The following is a 21,518-nucleotide window of genomic DNA, read 5'->3' as shown; positions in this document are numbered from 1 at the left end:
CACGCTGCATGAACAAGTGTACTATTTTAAGATTTGTGAACCATTATGTACACAAAACAGTTCTTGCCTCATTTTGATTCAAACAACTAAAAATACTTGTGGTTCAGTGAGTCAAAGGTTGATTAATAACCACTCTGACTGATTCGGTAAGTTTGTCCAGTGCAGGATTTGTCAGAATGATTCAACATTCATGAGTTAGTGAGTAATTTGGAGTGATTCATTATAAGATCTGGTTCATCCGCTTCACTCAGTCATTTGGTACTGAATTGGACTAAACTAGTCACACTGTGTGTTTGTTTTTGTCAACCAGTGAACACAATGCTATAGAATGTTGTTTTTGCTGTTATTTTGCAGTACATGCACTTCTTACAGTTGAAGTCATAAATTTATATTCACTTTAGCCAAATATATTTAAACTCAGTTTTTCACAATTCCTGACATTTAATCGTAGAAAACATTCCCTGTCTTAGGTCAGTTAGGATCACTACTTGATTTTAAGAATGTGAAATGTCAGAATAATAGTAGAGAGAATTATTTATTTCAGCTTTTATTTCTTTCATCACATTCACGGTGGGTCAGAAGTTTACATACACTTTGTTAGTATTTGGTAGCATTGCCTTTAAATTGTTTAACTTGGGTCAAATATTTTGGGTATCCTTCCACAAGCTTCTCACAATTAGTTGCTGGAATTTTTTCCCATTCCTCCAAACAGAACTGGTGTAACTGAGTCAGGTTTGTAGGCCTCCTTGTTCGCACATGCTTTTTCAGTTCTGCCCATACATTTTCTATCAAATTGAGGTCAGGGCTTTGTGATGGCCACTCCAATACCTTGACTTTGTTGTCCTTAAGACATTTTGCAACAACTTTGGAGGTATGCTTGGGGTCATTGTCCATTTGGAAGACCCATTTGCGACCGAGCTTTAACTGGCTGCTGTCTTGAGATGTTGCTTCAATATATCCACATAATTTTCCTTCCTCATGATGCCATCTATTTTGTGAAGTGCACCAGTCCCTCCTGCAGCAAAGCACCCCCACAACATGATGCTGCCACCCCCATGCTTCACGGTTGGGATGGTGTTCTTCAGCTTGCAAGCCTCACCCTTTTTCCTCCAAACATAACGATGGTCATTATGGCCAAACAGTTCAATTTTTGTTTCATCAGACCAGAGGACATTTCTCCAAAAAGTAAGATCTTTGCCCCATGTGCACTTGCAAACTGTAGTCTGGCTTTTTTATTGCCGGTTTTGGAGCAGTGGCTTCTTCCTTGCTGAGCAGTCTTTCAGGTTATGTTGATATAGGACTCGTTTTACTGTGGATATAGATACTTGTCAACCACTTCAGTTTTAACTGTAAACAAATCCCAGTGGAGATTTTCACATCACTGGGTTCAGTTTGGCTCACCACTCCAGTGGAAAGACGCGGACGGCGGCGGAGAGAATGAAAGCAGAAGTGAGGAAAGAAAGCAGGAATACAAGTCAAGCTAAAGGCTACACCTTATAAACTTCCACTACCAACAATATTTCTTGCAAATGTTCAATCCCTTTCAAATAAGATGGACGAAAATGATTTAGGATGACATCGCAACAAGGTACTAAGAACTATTGTATTCTGATTATGAAGGAGACATGGCTAAATGACAATATTCCAGACTCTGCAGTGGAACTAACAGGTTGTACATTGTTCTGTGCAGACAGAACATCTAATGCTGGCAAGAAAGTAGGAGGTGGACTTTGCATATATGTGAATAATGCCTGGTGCACAAACGCAGTCATCATGGACAAACTTTGTACACCTGATTTGGAGTATACTGTGGTGAGGTGCAGGCTCTTTTATCTCCCAAGGGAATTCTCTGTGCTTCTTGTGACTGCTGTCTATATACCTCCAAATGCCAACGTAAAATTGGCTCTTAAGCTATTATACACTGCCATTAGTAAACAGCAGAAGTCACATCCTGAAGGAGTTTTCATTGTGGCAGGGGATTTTAATCAGGTGAACATTAAGTCAGTATATCCAAAATTTTATCAGAATGTTAAATGCCCAACCAGGGGCAAGAACATTTTAGATCATGTATATACAAATGATGATAATGCATATAAAGTCCTGCCATGTCCCCATCTTAGACAGTCTGACCATCTTTCCCTATAAATGGTGCCAGCTTACAAGCCACTAGTAAAGTGGTTAGAGAGGGAGCAATGTTACAATTGCAGGACTGTTTTGAGTGTACAAATTGGAGTATATTTACTAGAAATAACTCTTCTATAGACTTAGAGCATTACACCTCATCTGTCCTCTCCTATATTCATTTCTGCATAGACAATGTTACCACATTCAAGGAAATACATGTCTTCTCTAACCAGGAACCATGGATGACCAAAGAAGTTAAAAATCTATTAAAACAAAGAGATGCTGCTTACAGGGAAGGTGATATGGTAGCCTATAGTTTGGCCAGAGCTAATCTAAAACAAGGTATTAAGACAGCAAAATTTAATTATAAACTCAGGATTGAGAACAGTTTTAATGATGGTAATTCCCGACATATGTGGCAAGGCATACAAGCTGTCACAGATTATAAAAGGAATGACAATCCATCCATAAATGGCAATCTTTGTTTGGCAGAGGAACTTAACATGTTCTTTACCCGTTTTGACACAAAGAACATCAGTAATGGAGTAGCACAGCCTGCACTGTCACTTGACCAACAAGAATCGTTAATATTTGATACAGATGACGTCAGAAGAGTTTTGCACAGTGTAAATGTGAGGAAAGCGGCTGGTCCTGATGGTATTACTGGGCGTGTACTTCAGAAATGCACCGACCAGCTATCAGAGGTGTTTACCAGCATCTTTAACCTCTCCTTGACCTGTACTGTCATTCCTAAGTGTCTTAAAACTACAACAAATGTTGCTTGAATAATTATCGGCCAATTGCACTTACGCCTTTAATATCAAAGTGCTTTGAGAAGTTGATTCTGGCACACATTAAAAGTGCAATTCCAGCCACTCTAGATCAGCATCAGTTTGCCTACTGGGAGAATAGATCAACAGAGGATGCTATCAACATTGCTTTGCATACCCCCTTGGGTCACCTGGATAAGTCGAACACATATGTCAGAATGATGTTTGTTGATTTTAGCTCGGCCTTTAACACGGTCATCCCCAAAGCACTTGTGTCCAAACCCTACAGCTTGGGAATAAGTGCAGCCATCTGCAGCTGGATTTTGGAGTTTTTAACCAACCGCTCTCAGAATGTCAGACTAGGAAAGTATACTTCAAGTCTTAACCTGAATACTGGTGTTCCACAGGGATGTGTGCTGAGTCCCCTGTGATTTGCACTCTTCACTCATGACTGCCTACCTGCTCATGTAACAAACACCATTGTAAAATTTGCAGATGATATAACAATCATTGGTTTGATTACGAACACTGAGTATGCATACAGGGACGAACTACAAAATCTGACAGCATGGTGTTCCAACAATAATCTCATCCTTAACACCAAGAAGACAAAAGAGATCGTGGTGGAATTTAGGAAGACAAGGAAACTGATCTGAGTCCTGTGTTCATAAATGGAGTGGCTGTTAAGAGAGTCACCTGATTTAAAGTCTTGGGGTTGAACATTACAGAGGACTTTTCTTGGACTACACACACCTCCACTGTCACTGGAAAGGCACAACAACATCTTTATTTTCTGAGAAGATTAAAGAAAGCAAGATTGCCTCAAACTTCTTGTGAACTTTTATCGATGTGCAGTGGAGACTGTACTGACATACTGTATCACATCTTGGTTCAGCAGTTGTACAAGAGAGAGCTATGCAATGAGTTACCAAAATGGCACAAAATATCATCGGCACACAGTTACCATCAGTTGAGGACATTTATTTTTCTAGATGTCGGAGCAGAACCTCCGAAATTATTAGGGATCCCACTCACCCGGCACACTATCTCTTTGATCTCCTCCCTTCGGGTAGGAGATACAGGACAATCTACTCTCGTACCACAAGACTGAAAAATAGCTTTTTTGCTAGAGCTGTACAACTTTTGAACACTTTCTGACTGATCTCCATCTATAAACTATATTTGTAATTGCACTACACATTTTAAATGTATTTTTTATTTTATTTTATTTTTTACTTTTAATCTATATTAATCTGTTTGCATTTTTATATTTATTGTTGATGCTGTTGTCTTATGTAAATGTTTGAGAACGTGGGATACCAACAAAATTGTGTTATTTTGCACAGCAGTACAATGACAAAGTCTTTAATAATAACTATTAATAATAATTAATCATTAATAATTATGCATCCTGCAATTTGTTACTGTCTTCTAAAAAGACTATAGGTGAGCCGATTTGAACCAGCCATTGGAGGAAGAAGAAGAGGAGGAGGATGAAGAGAGAGAGAGGGAATCTCTCGTTGCACACTCTCACTCTAATATCCTCTGTTAACCATATTTTAACTAGCCTATTTATTAAGGATTTAATAAATCCTAGGCTATATTAAAAATAGGCTATTTTAATAAAAAATAGAAGATTTATTGTCTTCTTAAATAATATGTTTAATATGAACATATCATCTTTCTATTGCCATTACCATTATGCTTATCAATGAAGGCTAATATAAGTGTCTTGTAAATTTAGACCTATCACGTCGCATGCACAGACTGTGGAGACTGCCTATTGATTTCAACACTTTTCTATCCTCTGAAATAGTTTACAATGGATTTCCAATTATCAAAATACATTAATAGACTTTATTAAATGTCCCATTGTCTTTGATAATCTATGAAAGATGCCAGAAAGATATGTTTAAGTTGCACTTAATGGACTTAAGAACAGTTCAAAGCTCTCATTAATTTACGAACGTTTATACAAACTTCTTAGATAATGATGCTTTTAGGAAACACACCTTAGAGATTAAGTACTACTTAAGTGCTGCTAATGTTCTACTTAGTGCTTCAGGAAACCCAGCCTTAAACTGTTACTCTTGACAAAAAAATATTAATACTAGGTCACAGCTCATTGATAGCTCATACCAGATCCCGAAATCATAAGATATTGTAAGACTTCGCTCGTACGAAAGGGTACAACTTATTCCCATAGAAGACAAACCACAAACAGAATTTAAAATGATACAGTATCAGAAATAGCCAGCCTCTTATCGAAAACTTTATTTTAAGATAGGAAACATAACTGAACAAATTAGGTTACTCATTCCATAATTCAAAATGTTTTTTTTTTTGTTTGTTTGTTTTTTTTTTTTTTTACAAATGATTGATGTACAGCAATACACTAATACATTTTCCTCATCTCATTCCAAACCTCTATGTTTATCTTTCTTCCGTGGAACACTAAAGTTATTTTCCTATTAAAATCATGGTAATTACTCACAACCATTAACGTAATGTTAACCCAGATAAAATCCCTAAAGACACAAAATGATAATGAGGGGGAAACCGATACAATCTTCCTTTCAGAGCACACACATTTAAAGTGAATGCTGTTTTCACTAGTGTAAATAGTGATACGTGGCACAGGCTAATATTTGAACCCCAGTGTAAATGCTATTGTATTAGTAACAATACTATTATAAAATAGTGTGTAATGTATATTGTATATATGTTTTTCAATACTTGTCTTGTAATATAAACTATTACAATAACATATAGCCTAATATGTAATATAATATTGTAACCCTGACATAAATATGTATTATACATGTACTGTATATAATGTATTAACATACATTTATAATTGTCATATTTAGTATTTGTGTAGAATTTTGTTATTTCCTATTTTTGCTTTTTAATTAACAGAGTCATTAGCTGGATGTTAACCAATAGTCTGATCATAGCTAACCAAATTATGGATTTGATTGCAGAGGCATTTCTTTCTTTCCTTTTTTTTTTTTTTCATTTTTGTGATCGGCTACTGATCGAATACCCTGGGACAGTCCTGATAAAATCCTCTCAGCTTCCTGACCTAGAGCTGCCCAGTCAAACACTTGGTGAAGTTCAGAGGAGAAAGCTTCATATGAAGAGCTTCACAGATGCTGGTTATCCCACATTGCCGTTCCCCATGCTCCAGCCCTCCCTGAGAGGAGTGTGATGATACACGCAATCTTCATAGTGTCTGAGGAATACGTGAAGGGCTGCGAGGAGAAGAAAAGTGAACATCGTGAGAAGAAAGCTCTAACAGACACCTCACCTGAGAATGGTGGTGGGGGAATGGCACATGCCTCTGGTCACCATGGAGTGTGAGGAGCTGCCGGAGGAGTAGGGGGTGTGTCTTGCGCTGGACTGGGATCAGAGGGAGAGCGGAGCTGTTGAACCATCATGGTAAGTTCCATGAGCTGCAAAGCCATCACTTCTAAAGCATGGTTAGAGGCTGAGATCTGATCTTGATGTTGTCCAAGCAGAGCTCCTTGTTGGGAGAGGGCAGAGCGAAGAGTCGTCTCCTCCACTGGGTCCATGGTGGCCAGTTTATTCTGTCATGGTTGGGGGGTGGGGGAGGATAAAGGACCCAAAAGCAGAGATGACAGTTCAATAGTATTTATTAAACAAAGAATATGAAGTCACTGAAAGGCGCTCCTTGTGCTGGCTACTGACGGCTGATCCAACAAGCCGAAATGGTAAGGATGAAAATCACTAAAAGGCGCTTCCAGCGCCAGTCACAGACGGCTGATCCAATAAGCCTCTGGTTAGAATTAGTGTGTTCTTGAGACGAGTGTGTGCATTGTGGTAGTCTGGAGCAATCCGAAGAGAGTCCGTTGAAGCTGGTGTGGTGCGAAGCCCAGATGAATCTCCCGAGATGCGGGCAGATACAGAGGAATCCTCCTCCACAAGTACTGGGCACCAACTGGTGAGAGCAACCGCAAGCAGGCAGGTAACCGCACCTCTATAGACAGGCAACCAACAGATATACAAGCACGCTCCAACTACACAAGAGAGAAACGTTAGACATGACAGTGAACAATAAACTGGCAAAGAAGGAGGGGAAACACAAGGAATAAGTAGGGAGAGCAATCAGAGTTAAGCAGGTGGAAGCGGGCATGTAATTCATCACCGTGATCAGCGTCTCCCCGGGATCGATCAGCGTTCCTATGGAAATGCTGATCATGTGTACCGGCTCAACCTGTGAGACATGAGGGAGAGAAAAACAAACAACAGTGTGAGCCGGAACCATGACATAATGATCAATGTGGTCTCAACTTGACTGATCGAATCACAATGGAGATTAATTTGTTTATATACTTGAGATGTTATGAAATGCCAAATGTGATTAAAATTAACAGGAAATGGCGCACTCTTTTCTGAAGTGGTTATCTTAATTTGTTACCCAAAAAAGCATCTTGCTATCTTAAAAGTATTTGCAGAAGTTGCCCTTCTTGCCGTGCCTGCCAGCAGGCTTTCCCCACCTCCCTCGAGACCTGGGAGGGAGACAAGGGGAGGGAAAAGGGGAGAGGGAAAGAGCGAGGCAGAGCGACAGTGAGAGAAAGACAGAGAGAGAGAGAAAAAAACGCCGTCGCCTGGTCCTCGACCATTCCTCCACCTTCTGCCGGACGACAGCCACTCCTCCCTGGGCGGACAGCAGCGAGTCCTCCGACCCCTGGTGGATGGAACGCCCCTCCACATTCTGGCGGCCGGTAGCGAGCCCCTCTGCCCCTAGCAGCGGCTCCACTGCTCCAGGTTGCCAGCAGCGAGCTCCTCCTCCCCTCGCGGACGGAAGCCGTTCCTCCGCATCCAGGAGGCCGGCAGCAACTCCTCTGTCCCCGGATGGCCGTGGCTGCTCCTTTGGGCAGACGGCAGTGGCGAAGACTCCACGACAGCGCATCTCTCCTCTTTCCCAGGTTTCGGCACCAATGTAACGTGGGGATTAAAATGGGAAAGGAGGAGGCATAGTGGGCTAAAGCACAGAACTGGTAAGCAGAAGCTTGCTGGTTCGATCCCCACAGCCACCACCATTGTGTCCTTGAGCAAGGCACTTTACTCCATGTTGCTCCAGGGGGATTGTCCCTGTAATAAATGCACTGTAAGTCGCTTTGGATAAAAGCTAAAATGCTATTTCTAGCCATTTTACATGCACATGTTACCAGACACGATCATATTTTATTATCAAGAAAATTCACGTTGGATCATAATTTCTTTTTTTCTAGTAAGATCTTTGATATTAGAGCAAAAATCATATTCTTGATAATAATTGATTTATTGTTTTCCTGTAAAAATATCTAAAAATCCTTAAAACAAGATCAGTTAGATTTATCTTGTTTTAGAAACAACACTGCATAAGATATTTAGGTTTTTCAGAGAATGTATTTTTAACATGTGTATTTTGTCTTGCTGTACTGGTAGAGTTTTTATAGTCAAAACAAGTGAAAAAATCTACCAGTGCTGAAGAAGTAATCCAAAGTATTTAGATTACATTACTGACCTTGAGTAATCTAACCAATACATTACAAATGACATTTTACAGCATGTATTCTGTAATCTGTAGTGGAATACATTTCAAAAGTAACCCTGTCAACCCTGACCGTACCCGAGTCCAGCTGAACTGTGCCCAAGCCCAGCTCTTAAAGCGTGGTACGGAGCGATCACACTAGTCAAATGAACTGGACTTTGGGGGTCAAACATGCTTGGGCACGGTAAACAGATGGCCTAGTGTGAGCACGCCTTAAATCAATATGGTCACAGGTGAGAATTTTCTTTGGAAATATGTATCCTACTCTGTTCTTTGGAATGATTATTGAGTGTAAAGTAACCATTTTCTTTTTGACATAGCTGCTAGCATCTCTTTTCAGAAATATACTGTGTGATACTGAACATTGTAAAAATTACCTTACAGTTTTCTACTTTACCTGCACACTTCCATAATATGATGTACTAACCTCAAAACAGCTGAAAATATGTTTTTAATTTTAAGGGAAGTGTTTGACTGTGTACAAATTGTGTATTTTTGATAATGTGTGTTTTTCTTTAAGTGTGAGATGATGTACCACTCCAGTCCAGCAGGAGTCGGTATGAAGCTCTTTAGTCCGCCGGTAAACTCACTAAACAAAGAAAGAAGAACTCACAGTTTGTTTAGATGTTCAGCTGCTGCGTCTTTCATACATTTATGTCACTTATCTGTTTCTATTCTTGATGATTTCCTCTCTTTCATGACAGCAAACCAAACGTTTTCTCTTTGTTTTGACAAGAGCTTTAAATATCCTGTTTCAGGAGTCTTATTGAGTTTTTGTGTTGAGATGTTGAAGATGAGTTTGCAGGTGGATTTGATGTGCTGTAAATCAGTAGGAACTGATCTGTCCATGCTGGATATTGATGATTTGATGACAGAAATCTCTCAGCTGAAGAAAGAGGTGGCGTTACTGGAGGCAAAGCTGAGGGAAAGAGGAGATCCACTGAACGGAGAGGTTTGTACAGCTGTTAAATATATCAAGAGTCCAGATGAGTCAGTACAGTGATTGTGTTGTGTTTGTCAGGAGCTGGAGAAGGTTTCCTGTCAATCTTCAGTGTGTGTGACTGATGGGACCTCCACAAAATGTCAGGATTCAGTGTGGAGCGTCAGAGATCAGAGATCTGAACAGAGATCCAGAGACACACAGGACTCAGAGCTCAGCCTCACTTTACTCTGTTATACTGACACTCAGGAGAGTGTGTGTGACAGTAATCAGGGTGATCAAACCTCCACAGAGTCTCTGGCTTCTGTCTGTAACGCTGGAGAACAGCAGATGCTGCAGATACCATTGAAGATGTGTTCAGTGAAGCTGCTGGACTGCAGGAACCTGATGGAGATGAGAGGAGAAACCACAGCAGAGGAACAACATGATGATGATCACGATGAAGATGATGATGTTGTTATTCAACATGATGATCACGATGAAGATGAGGAGGATTTCATTCCTTCAGGTATGTTTGCTCACGTCAGTTTAATTTTACATCCCTCAAAATGTTCATAGTGAATGTGCTGAACTCCACCTGTGGTTCCTCTGCTGGTTCATATGTGTGAACTTGAGGGGAACTGACTTCATACTTCCACAAAAAAAAAAAAAAAATCATGAACTAGCCTTTAGCCTGCTCTTTAGCATGCCGCCTCCCATGCTGGAGACCCCGGTTCAAATCCCGCTCGGAGCAGGTGGAGCTGGACCGGTTACACACCGATAAACTTTTTTGGCCGATACTGATATTTACCTATACCAAGCTTTTTATTGTTCTTTCCACAAATAATTTGTGTAAAAATACTGTAGATGGGATCTTTTAAACACATGACAAGCCAAAATTTTAAGAGAGGCACAATGAAAGAAAATAGTGCATAAAAGTTACGATTGATGTGAAAAGTTTATTTTCCACTTCTAAAACATTTTGACACTTCTGTTTTCGCAGTTCTAATATCAAACCATTTAGTAGTCGACCGATGACTTTTCCTGTTTGGCCGATTCATTTCTTGAGGGTGATGAGAATCGCCTGTTTGCATGTGAAGCAACTGAGACATGTAAACGACCAGTCACAGTTCGTTTTGTTGTTACGTGCCATCGTGTTACTACAATAATAGACTGGTGTGCAACACAGTCTCATTTTAATGGTCCACATATCAGAGCCGTGACAGATGTGTTTGAGCTCATAATGTTAAAGTGCTCGTCTGTTTCATTCCCCCTCTCATTCCTCAACAGTTTCCTGTAACTTTTCTAATGATAAAAGGCAAATATCAATAAAACTAATATCATATTCCATCTGCCAATATGTGTATATTTAATTTATAAGATGTAATAAACCAACCTCACACAACTTCAGCAGATCCAGCATCCTGTAGAGCACTCATTTATTTACCTGTAAAGGACGTATTCTAACAGTCTCCCCTTAACAGTTTCCTGTAACTTTTCTAATGATAAAAGGCAAATATCAATAAAATTAATATCATGTACCATATGCAAATATGTACATATCTAATTTAAACATTAATTCACGAGCCTCACGAAAATCCAGCATTTTCTTCCCATCGAGCACTCATCTAATATCTTCCTCTGAAGTGCGTTTTCTATCAGTCAGAATCAAAAACTTCAGGATCAAAAGTTCCTCTGATTCACACATCATGACGGTCAGTCCGTGAAATCCAAGCAGGCGATCCGGGCCTTTTAAACCGTCAGGAGATTGAGGTTTGCGCTGGTTCCGCACGAGCGCGTGAGTGCAACTTCAAAGCTGCGTCTGAAACCAGGAAAATGCTGCCTCCGGAGGCTTTATACGGAGGTACGATGAAAATAAGCTGCTTTTCAAACTGTTCGGAGATCAGTTTCCATAAGAGTTCCATTCATTCAAAGCAGATGTCAATTAAGCCATTAAATGATTAGGCAGCAAGGTAGCAAGTCAGCTGCCTATGATTTCGGTTGCAGCCCAAGGTAAATGCGCGTCACGTGTGCTATAAGTAAATGTCTTATTCACTGTGTACTGTATGTACAGTTGGTTTGAATCTGTATTTTTTGAGTAAATGTGATTGCTAATGTGCACATGCCATCCATGGTTGCTGGACTACTGTGTGTTCTGTTATTTCCTTCTTCCTAATATATGAACAATTTCTTCATGTGCAAATAAATTAAAAAAAAATTGATGATTAAAAAGAAATCTGAGGAAACTGCTATCTGCCATTTAAAATACAATATTATTTTTTTAGTTTTGAGTGAAATTGAGTAAATATAGTGCTAAAGAGTTTATTATTATTTATTTTTTGCAATTTTATGTTTGTTATTTACTATATTTGTGTTATATATCGGCATTGTATCGGCCTATCGGCCACCCTGCTCTCTGGATATCGGCATCGGCCATTACAAAACCCATATCAATTGACCACTAAAACCATTTGTATGTTCATTGCTGTGAGATATTTGATCATCACGATTTGTTCTGTTTTTGTGTGTATCTCATACTAAATTGTTTCAATAATTCTAACAAAAGCTAACATTAAACAAAGGCAATCTGAGTAAACCCCAAATACAGTTTTTAAATGATAACATTATATACTGAAGCAAAAATGTTATCCAATACCATCTTGGCTTGTGTGAAAAAGTATTTGCCCTTAGTTACCAAATCCCCAAATATAAAACTGCATTCCTAATGGGGTTCAGCTGGACTAGACACACCCAGACCTGATTACTATTTAATAGAACTTTTTCAGCAGCATGAAGTTGGCTAAAAGGTCTCACCCAGTAGCACACTATGCCAAGGTCGAAAGAAATTCCAGAAATGATGAGGAAAAAGGTGACTGAAATACATCAGTCTGGGAAGGGTTACAAAGCTATTTCAAAGGCTCTAGGACTCCAAAGAACCACAGTGAGAGCCATTATCTCCAAATGATGAAAACTCGGCACAGTAGTGAACCTACCCAGAAGTGGCTGCCCTTCCAAAATTCCTCCAAGAGCACAGCGACGACTCATCCAGGAAGTCACAAAAAAGCCATCCGAGGAACTGCAGGCCTCTCTCACATGAATAAAGGTCACTGTTCATGACTCCACTATCAGAAAGACACTGGCCAAAAATGCCATCCATGGAAGAGTGGCGAGGCGGAAACCACTGCTAACCCAGAAGAACATTAAAGCTCGTCTGAATTTTGCCAAAACACACCTTGTTGATCTTCAAACCTTTTGGGAGAAATTTCTGTGGACTGTTGAGTCAAAAGTAGAACTGTTTGGAAGACCGGCGTCCCATTACATCTGGGGTAAATCAAACACAGAATTCCACTGTGGTGGTGGGGGTGTGGTTAAGCGCTGGTTTGTGAATGGAGAGCGAGATCAGGAGATGAGAATGGTAAGGATCATCACCTGGCAATGATTTCCTCTAAAAGCTTGTAACAGTTAAGGAAAGGAGGAAGCTGGGGCCGGCTTCACAAAACACGTAGACATTTATTGTTGCACTTTTCAGTCACACACAATAAGACACCGCTTTTCAGCAGTACACAAAATGTTTGCTTTTCAGCATCCACCACACTGACGTGCAGACACACATACAGACAGCTTTGTGTGTCTCTCTCTCCCGTCTGCTGCTGTCTCCTTAAATACTCCCGCCGCCCCTCACTGGAATGCGAGACCGGTGTGGCACACAGGTGGACCTCATTCATCATTTATCTTCCTCGCCTCGCTCTGCCCAGACGCCTTTCGGCCCCGCCCTGCTCGCCACACAGCTGTTTGTCATTGCAGTGAGAGTGGAGACTGGCTTTTAAGAGCGAACCAGATGCCAGTGAGAGATAGAGATAGCTGCACGGAGCAGAGTGTTCCAGAGTGCAACATGCGTGTTGTGCTGAAAAGCCTTATTTGAGTGTGTCTACTGAAAAGTAGGATATATAGACTGTGAAAATGGTGGGAAATAAAGCCCTTTGAGTTGGATCTCGCCGTCTCTCGCTTCCTCCTTGTCACGAAAATGAAGAACGTTGTTACACTGGTACCCAAACCCAGGAATTAAAGGAGGAAGAATGCCGCCATGGATCCCTCACCTCTGGAGGGCGTGGTCAAGACCCTCGCGAGAATCCACCAGACGCAACATCAGGACCTCCTCGAGCTGCGCACTGACAAGGAACCAAGTTAACAATCAAAAAGACTTTAATAAACACTGACGAAGACTTAAAAGCACACACTCAAAACACTGCTGCGTGCGTCTCTCACTGGCGTCTGGCTCGCTCTTAAAAGCCCGTCTCCACTCTCACTGCAATGACAAACAGCTGTTAGAGGAAATCATTGCCAGGTGATGATCCTTACCGTTCTCATCTCCTGAGCTTGCTCTCCATTCACAAACCGGCACTTAACCACGCCCCCCAACACCACATCCACAAAAAGAACATCATACCTATGGTCAAGCATGGTGGTGGTAGTGTGATGGTGTGGGGATGCTTTACTGCTTCGGGGTGACTTGCAATAATTGAGGGAAACGCGAATGCTGCTCTCTACTAGAAAATCCTAAAGGATTACATCCGGTCATCAGTCCGCCGCCCGCTCACGCAGCACATATATTGCCATATTGCGATTTCAATCTAATCAATCGTACAGCCCTAATGGATATCGTACTAATGTTTTAGAAGTCAATGTCTGCAGGTTTGACAGCGTTTTGGATGTAAAGGTAAGTGCCACTTTCACAACCGTTATGTGCACGTTAATGTGACAGTGGGAAAGAAAAGATAAATATTACATGTTCTTAGGAGTGTTAACCCTTCTACATTCTGTGGCTACTGTTATTTCTGGATTGTGCATTTGAATTTTTTGAGTTTTTACTAAGTGTGTTGATAACTAATTATAAATCAACCATGACTGCTATGCCGATGCTTTTAATTCGGTTAATAATTGGCCAATAAATATCAGTGGCCTAACATCAGTACATCGCTAACAAATACTTTTTTGGGCCACTGTACTGTATGCACATAGTAAAAAGCTCTCAGGTTCCTTTGTTGGTCAGTTGATTTTGTCTTGCTCTCTGACCACACCCCAAAACCACCATTTTCAGCCATGTTATAAATAGTTTGTATGATAATTACTGTCTTACTATTACTTATTATCATGTTCCATTTAGATGCAAATAGAGGTTCATGCTCCGATGAAGAATCGGCTTCTACATCAAAAGAGTGTCTGACAGCACAGAGTCTCTCCTGCATCCCCTGTGAGAAGACATTCAGTTTACAGGAACATTTAACGAGATATCAGGGAAAACACACAGAGCAGAAACTCTACACCTGCAGGACATGTGGAAGCAGCTTTTCTACCTCAAAAGAAAGGAACCGTCATTCAAAAGTGCACAGACCACAGAAGGAGTTCCCCTGTGACCAGTGCGGGAAGGTGTTCTTTGTTGGTTATGTACTAAAAGCTCACATGAAGACACACAGTGATGAAAAGCCTTTTCAATGCAGTGAGTGTGGCAAACGTTTCAAAACTAAAAAAAGTCTTGTTGCCCATAAGAGAATACACACAGGGGAGAAACCGTACAAGTGTCCTCACTGTGAGAAGAGATTCAACCACAATCCCCATCTGAAGAAACATGTCCGTGTGCACACCAATGAGAGGCCGTATCAGTGCAGTGAATGTGGGAAAACATTTGCACGAATAGATTCTCTAAAGTCACACAAAGAATTACACTCTGAGGAGAAACTCTATCAATGCTCACACTGTGATAAACGTTTCCATCAAAAAACTAATCTGATGCGTCATGAGAGAAGGCACTCTGGAGAGAAACCTTACCTCTGCTCTCAGTGTGGAAAGAGCTTTTTTACTCGAGGTCAGTTGAGTTATCATGTGAGAGTGCACACGGGAGAAAAACCTTATAACTGTAGCGTTTGTGGGAAGAGTTTCAGTCATCACTCTAATTTAGTGATGCACCAGAGGACACATACTGGAGAAAAACCTTACAAATGCACTCAGTGTGACAAAACGTTTGCTCATCCAGCTAGCTTGAAAAATCATCAGAGAGTGCATACAGGAGAGAAACCTTACAGCTGCTCCATCTGCGAGGAGAGATTCACTTATTTAGGAAGTTTTCACACTCACAAGAAGAAACATGCTAAAGAACAAACTGTCCTGGAATCATCATAGCATCTTTTCATGGCTCAAGGTCTGAAAAAGTTTTCAGTTCAATGTAGTGCTTGTCATTATATTGAATATAGATGAATATTCTTAATCAAATTAAGCAATATCGTGGGTATCACCATGATTTTAATGCACTTTTTATTTGCCGTGTCATTAGACTAATTTCACAATCCTTCAGGCATGCACAATTATTTAACAAAGTTATTAGTTAATGTTTGGAAATGTTATTTATGATGTGAAAGTGTATCAGAAAATGTAGAAAGTAATTCCAAATAATTTGTAGGTATCAAATTGGGATCGTATATCAAGACATTTAAAAAAGAGTTATGAGTTTATTATTAACTTTCATACAGTAGCAATAATAATGGTTTAAAGGCAGTGCAATGAATAATGCAATGTATTTGCACGCAATGAAGGAAAATTAAATTCTTTATTCAAATATTTATGTTGCACAAATATGAAACAAATTAATGTAGTTTGTTTCCCATTTTTTTGATGATTTGTTTTAGTTTAGCACCTGCACCTTTGTATTCTGGATGTGCACGCTTTGAAGTTTTATAATTGTCTTCAAGCCTATTTATTGTTCCAAACAAAATTATAATTTATTCAGGTATTGAACTTTATCTGTTTTTCAGTGGGAATTTTTCCTGTCTTTAGTATGTTTAAAAAAATTACAATGTTTAATCTGAATGGATATTTAAAGGAGAAATAACTACTTGAATTTTAATATTTAATTAAATTTAACACATGGATCTGTCAATCCTTGTGTAAGCCTATGCTGCAAACAAAATAAATACAACTAAAATGAAAAAAGTAAATAGAAATAGTGTTTCACATATTTGTCCCACTTTACCAGTTTTGCCTGGAAAAAAACATCTGAGGTTTGTTTAAAAAAGATTGCTGAATTGACGTGGAAATTTACGTAGAAATGCGTGTATCAAATATGATACGACAGTCTTTTGAGGCACATCTCTCAATTACATTGCATTTCATTCATATTCACAATAAAAAAAACAGTTTGAAAACACTGACAATTTATGTAAGATACATTTAAAGTGGGAACTGATATTTATGTGTTTTTATAAATGATATAGTTTTCTGCTATGTCATTTTGAAATATATTGTTTTACATGACAAGCTAATATGATGTCATCTTATTATAACTTGTCAATGTCAGTATAGTGTTTGGTGCATAAAAAGCACATGAACAAACAAACAAACATTTTATTCATATTTGATTTGATGTGCTAAATTGTAATGTCATTGTGTTGGTGGGGGGGCGTGGTTAAGTGCCAGTTTGTGAATGGAGAGCGAGATCAGGAGATGAGAACGGTAAGGATCATCACCTGGCAATGATTGTCTCTAACAGCTGTTTGTTATTGCAGTGAGTGGAGATGGGCTTTAAGAGTGAGCCAGACGGCAGTCCCGACAGAGAGTGATGAGACACGAGCTGGAGAAAGACTCAAATGTTTTATGTCTGAAAACCGGAGTTCTGAGTGCGACCGCTGAAAAGCAGAAATATTAAGTTTAAAAGAAATAAAAACGTACCGTTTGAGTTGGATTCGTCGTCTTCCCACTTTGCCGTCTCCCACTTCCTCCTTTTCTTTAACTGTGAACATTGTTACACTGTTGCCGAAACCCGGGATTAAGGGAGGAAGAACGCCGCCATGGATTCCTCACCTCTGGAGGACGTGGTCAAGACCCTCGCCAGCATCCAACAGATACAGCATCAGGCCCTCTTCGAGCTGCGCACTGAATAGGAGCAGCGTTTCATTGTGATCCTCCAGGCCCAAGCGGAGGACCAGCAGATGTTCCGAAGCTTACTGCACCAGAAGGATGCTGCCGCCGCAACCCCGGACCCCATGACCACCTCGCCCCAGGTTCTGCTAATCAAGATGGGCCCCGATTAGTTCGCGCCTCACCCATCCGCTAATTTTGGGCACGAATTGGCCAGCGTTTTCCATGTTATTTGCATGGATGGGTCCTGTAACAGTGTTTCGATGTGGGATTTGTGAAGCGCTGGCTGGGGAGGCTGAGCTGGGGCCATCTACGTCAGTTCCATGTCAGGATGACGTAAGAGAGGGGGAAGTCTTGGCTTCTCCAGCCCTTAGAGTATTTCCCGCAGGGGATTTCCCACTGGAACAGATGTGAGTCGAGACTCTTAGGCACGCCTTGAAACAAGTGAGAGTGTTTGATGGTCACCATCTTCAGCCAGACATTTCATTTGCCTATCCGTATTTTTCTATTATAAATGACCAATTGTATGGAGTGACACAGGATGCTCAGACAAAGGAAGATGCGACCCAGTTATTGATACCGAAAAAGAATTTGTTGGGATATTCGCAGATGGTGTGCGGCATGCCGTGAATGTCAGCTGTTGAATCCGACGGCCACCCCAAGAGGGCCTTTGTGCCTGCTTCCTTTGATCGAGGTCCCCTTTGATAGAATTGGCATGGACCTCGTTGGGCCATCAGAGCGGACGGCATGCGGGCATCACTTTGTGTTGGTTCTGGTGGACTACGCAACGCGATATCTGGAAGCAGTGCCTTTGCGCAACATCTCAGCACATAGTGTTGCAGAGGCACTCTTCAAAATTATCTCCCGAGTGGGGATTCCAAAAGAAATCCTCACTGGTCAAGGCACTACTTTTATGTCACGTACACTATGCGAGCTGCACAAATTATTGGGCATTAAATCGATTCGGATAAGCATATACCACCCGCAAATGGACGGCTTGGTCAAACGGTTTAATAAAACCCTGATAAACATGATTCGTAAGTTTGTGCATGAAGATGCTCGGAATTGGGAAAAGTGGCTTGAACCCCTGTTATTCGCAGTGCGGGAGGTCCCACAAGCCTCCACGGGGTTCTCCTCATTTGAATTATTGTATGGGCATAAGCCTCACGGTATCTTAGATGTCGTGAGGTAAAATTGGGAGGAGGGACCTTCAAACAGCAAAAACGATATTCAATACGTTCTTGACCTGAGAGCAAAACTCCACACTTTGGGGCAACTATCACAGGAGAATTTGCTACAGGCTCAAGAACGTCAGACCTGGCTGTATAATGGGATCTCGGCTATGGGAATTTACACAGGGAGATAAAGTCCTTGTATTACTACCCATATCAAGCTCTAAATTGCTCGCAAATGTCACATGGTGAGTCAGGGAAGTCGATTATGAGGTTAAATGCACAGATGGTGTGGAGCACTTTAGATTTACCACCTCAACCTCTTAAAACCGTGGAGGGAGGTGGTCCCTGTGGCTTTGCCGATGGTGGTACCGAAGAGGGAGGAGCTCGGGCCAGAGGTGAACTTAAAAGCCAATTGCGGCACCCCGGTCACTTGCGGAGACCAACTCTCACCATCGTAAATCACAGACGTGGCCCGGTTGCAAAGAGAATTCTCGGACGTGTTCTCGCCCCTTCCTGGTCGTACGAACCTCATAAAACACCATATCGAAACAACCCCAGGGGTAGTGGTACACAGTCGTCCCTACCGATTACCCGATCACAATGAAAGTGGTTCGAGAAGAATTAAATGCCATGCTAGATATGGGGGTAATAGAAGAATCCCACAGTGACTGGGCCAGCCTGGTGATGCTGGTTCCGAAGAGCATCAGCTCCGTGCAATTCTGTGTGGATTATAGAAAGGTCAGTGTGGTGTCTAAATTTGACATGTACCCAGTGCCTCATATTGACAAACTTCTCGATCAGTTGGGTGTGGCTCGCTTTTATTTTGACACTAGATTTAACGAAGGGTTATTGGCAGATCCCCTTAACTCCAATGTCCCGTGAGAAAATGGCCTTCTTCACACCGTTTGGCTTACACCAATTCGTGACCCTTCCGTTTGGTTTGTTTGGGGCCCCGGCTACGTTTCAGCGCCTTATGGACTGAGTCCTCAGACCGCACTCTGCGTGTGCCGCTGCATCATTATATACAGTAATGATTGGCAGCGGAATATGCAGTAACTGAGGGCGGTTCTGAGGTTGCTGCGATAGGCGGGACTCACGGCAAACCCCGAGAAGTGCACAATTGGATGGGTGGAGGTATGGTATCTGGGGTTCCACTTGGGTCACGGGCAGGTGCACTCCCAAATTGATAAGACCACAGTGGTTGCGGCCTGCCCGAGACCCAAGACCAAAAAGGAGGTGAGACAGTTCCTGGGGCTGGCTGGCTATTATAGGAGGTTTGTGCCTAATTATTCGGATGTCACCAGCCCGCTGACCGATCTCACTAAAAAGGGAGCCCAGACCTGGTCCAGTGGTCGGAGCCATGCCAACAGGCTTTTATGCAAGTGAGAGCTGCGCTTTGTGGTGGGCTGTTGTTACATGCTCTTGATTTTTCTTTCTTTTATTGTACAGACTGACGCGTCGGACAGGGGGTTGGGAGCCGTGTTGTCCCAGGAGGTGGAGGGGGAGGAGCGCCTGGTGCTGTACATCAGCTGGAAGCTTTCGGCGAGAGAGGTAAGGTACAGCACCTTTGAGAAGGAGTGTCTGGCCATCAAGTGGGCAGTCCTCACCCTTCAGTACTACCTCCTGGGATGGGCTTTCACCCTCTGTTCGGACCACACCCCACTCCAGTGGCTCCATCGCATTAAGGATACCAATGCGTGGATCACCCATTGGTATCTGGCTCTTCAGTCTTTTAAGTTCGAGGTGGTCCACAGACCAGGGGCACAGATGGCTGTTGCGGACTTTCTCTCCAGAAACGGGGGGGGTGGAGTACTGGGTAGGCCAGATGGCTCCCCGGCCTGAGTCGGGCGATGAGGGTATATGGTGGTGGGGCTGTAGTTAAGCACTGGTTTGTGAATGGAGAGCAAGATCAGGTGATGAGAATGGTAAGGATCATCACCTGGCAATGATTGTCTCTAACAGCTGTTTGTCATTGCAGTGAGAGTGGAGATGGGCTTTAAGAGCAAGCCAGATGCTAGTCCCGACAGAGTGATGAGACATGAGCTGGAGAAAGAATCTATTGTTTTATGTCCGCTGAAAAGTTCTGAGTGCGACCGCTGAAAAGCGGAAATATTGAGTTTAAAAGAAATAAAAATGTACCGTTTAAGTTACATTTGCCATCTCCCGCTTCCTCCTTTTCCCTAACTGTGAACATTGTTACAGTCATATATTACTGTAGACCAAAAAGAGGATGTTCATTGCCAAAATCCCAAACATTTGGTGTCCCTGAAGACTACTGTAGCATGCACGGGCAAAGAAAAACTTAAACAACAAAAGTGGAAAATTAATTGCTGATTCTCAGGAGGATAATGATCTTGATATTCTACAAAAAAATTTTTGTTTTTTTAATGATTTATTTTTTTTCAGATGACTGATTTTGTCTTTTGACTTTAATTTCTATTTGTAGCTAAATAAGATTCACTGGTATTAATAACAGTTGGTTACTTGATATTGTGGGGGGGGGGGGGGGGTTTGGAAATGTAACATGTCTGTATTATTTAAGTAATTCACGTTTTTTTTTTTTTTTTTCCAAATACAAACCTTTGAATTAAGTAGTACATTAGTAGTTTTCTTGTTGAAAAAGTCACCATAAATCTTTAGGAATTTTTAGCTTGTCTAAATATGACTTGAACTGGGTGACCATATGACCATAACAAAACATCAAGACATAATAATTGTGTTGTGTCTCCAGTCCAGCAGGAGTCGGTATGAAGCTCTTTAGTCCGCCGGTAAACTCACTAAACAAAGAAAGAAGAACTCACAGTTTGTTTAGATGTTCAGCTGCTGCGTCTTTCATACATTTATGTCACTATCTGTTTCTATTCTTGATGATTTCCTCTCTTTCATGACAGCAAACCAAACGTTTTCTCTTTGTTTTGACAAGAGCTTTAAATATCCTGTTTCAGGAGTCTTATTGAGTTTTTGTGTTGAGATGTTGAAGATGAGTTTGCAGGTGGATTTGATGTGCTGTAAATCAGTAGGAACTGATCTGTCCATGCTGGATATTGATGATTTGATGACAG

General features: G+C 41.3%; 2 protein-coding genes across 2 annotated transcripts in view; both read left to right on the top strand.

Annotated features, from left to right (window-relative positions):
- The first annotated feature begins 6,807 nt into the window (after positions 1-6,807).
- The window catches only part of LOC127444820 (gastrula zinc finger protein xFG20-1-like), a 40,111-nt gene continuing 25,400 nt past the window's right edge, over positions 6,808-21,518 (top strand). Inside the window, exons 1-2 of the mRNA XM_051704361.1 lie at positions 6,808-6,858; positions 8,975-9,406. Of these exons, the coding sequence (XP_051560321.1) occupies positions 6,808-6,858; positions 8,975-9,406 (483 nt within the window). The remainder of the gene's footprint in view (positions 6,859-8,974; positions 9,407-21,518) is intronic.
- LOC127444660 (zinc finger protein 239-like) lies at positions 9,913-20,964 on the top strand. Its single transcript, XM_051704171.1, has one exon. It carries the CDS (start codon positions 14,492-14,494, stop codon positions 15,548-15,550), a length of 1,059 nt encoding a protein of 352 aa, XP_051560131.1. The 5' UTR covers positions 9,913-14,491; the 3' UTR covers positions 15,551-20,964.

This window comes from Myxocyprinus asiaticus, chromosome 8 (assembly GCF_019703515.2).
Source record: "Myxocyprinus asiaticus isolate MX2 ecotype Aquarium Trade chromosome 8, UBuf_Myxa_2, whole genome shotgun sequence".
Taxonomy (NCBI): Eukaryota; Metazoa; Chordata; class Actinopteri; order Cypriniformes; family Catostomidae; genus Myxocyprinus; species Myxocyprinus asiaticus.
Note: the sequence above shows the minus strand (reverse complement) of the source record. Positions and strands in the feature narration are given on the sequence as shown.

What these genes read in the sequence shown, in the direction of transcription:
- LOC127444660 (XM_051704171.1), top strand. Translation starts at nt 14,492, where the DNA reads ATGATAATTACTGTCTTACTATTACTTATTATCATGTTCCATTTAGAT.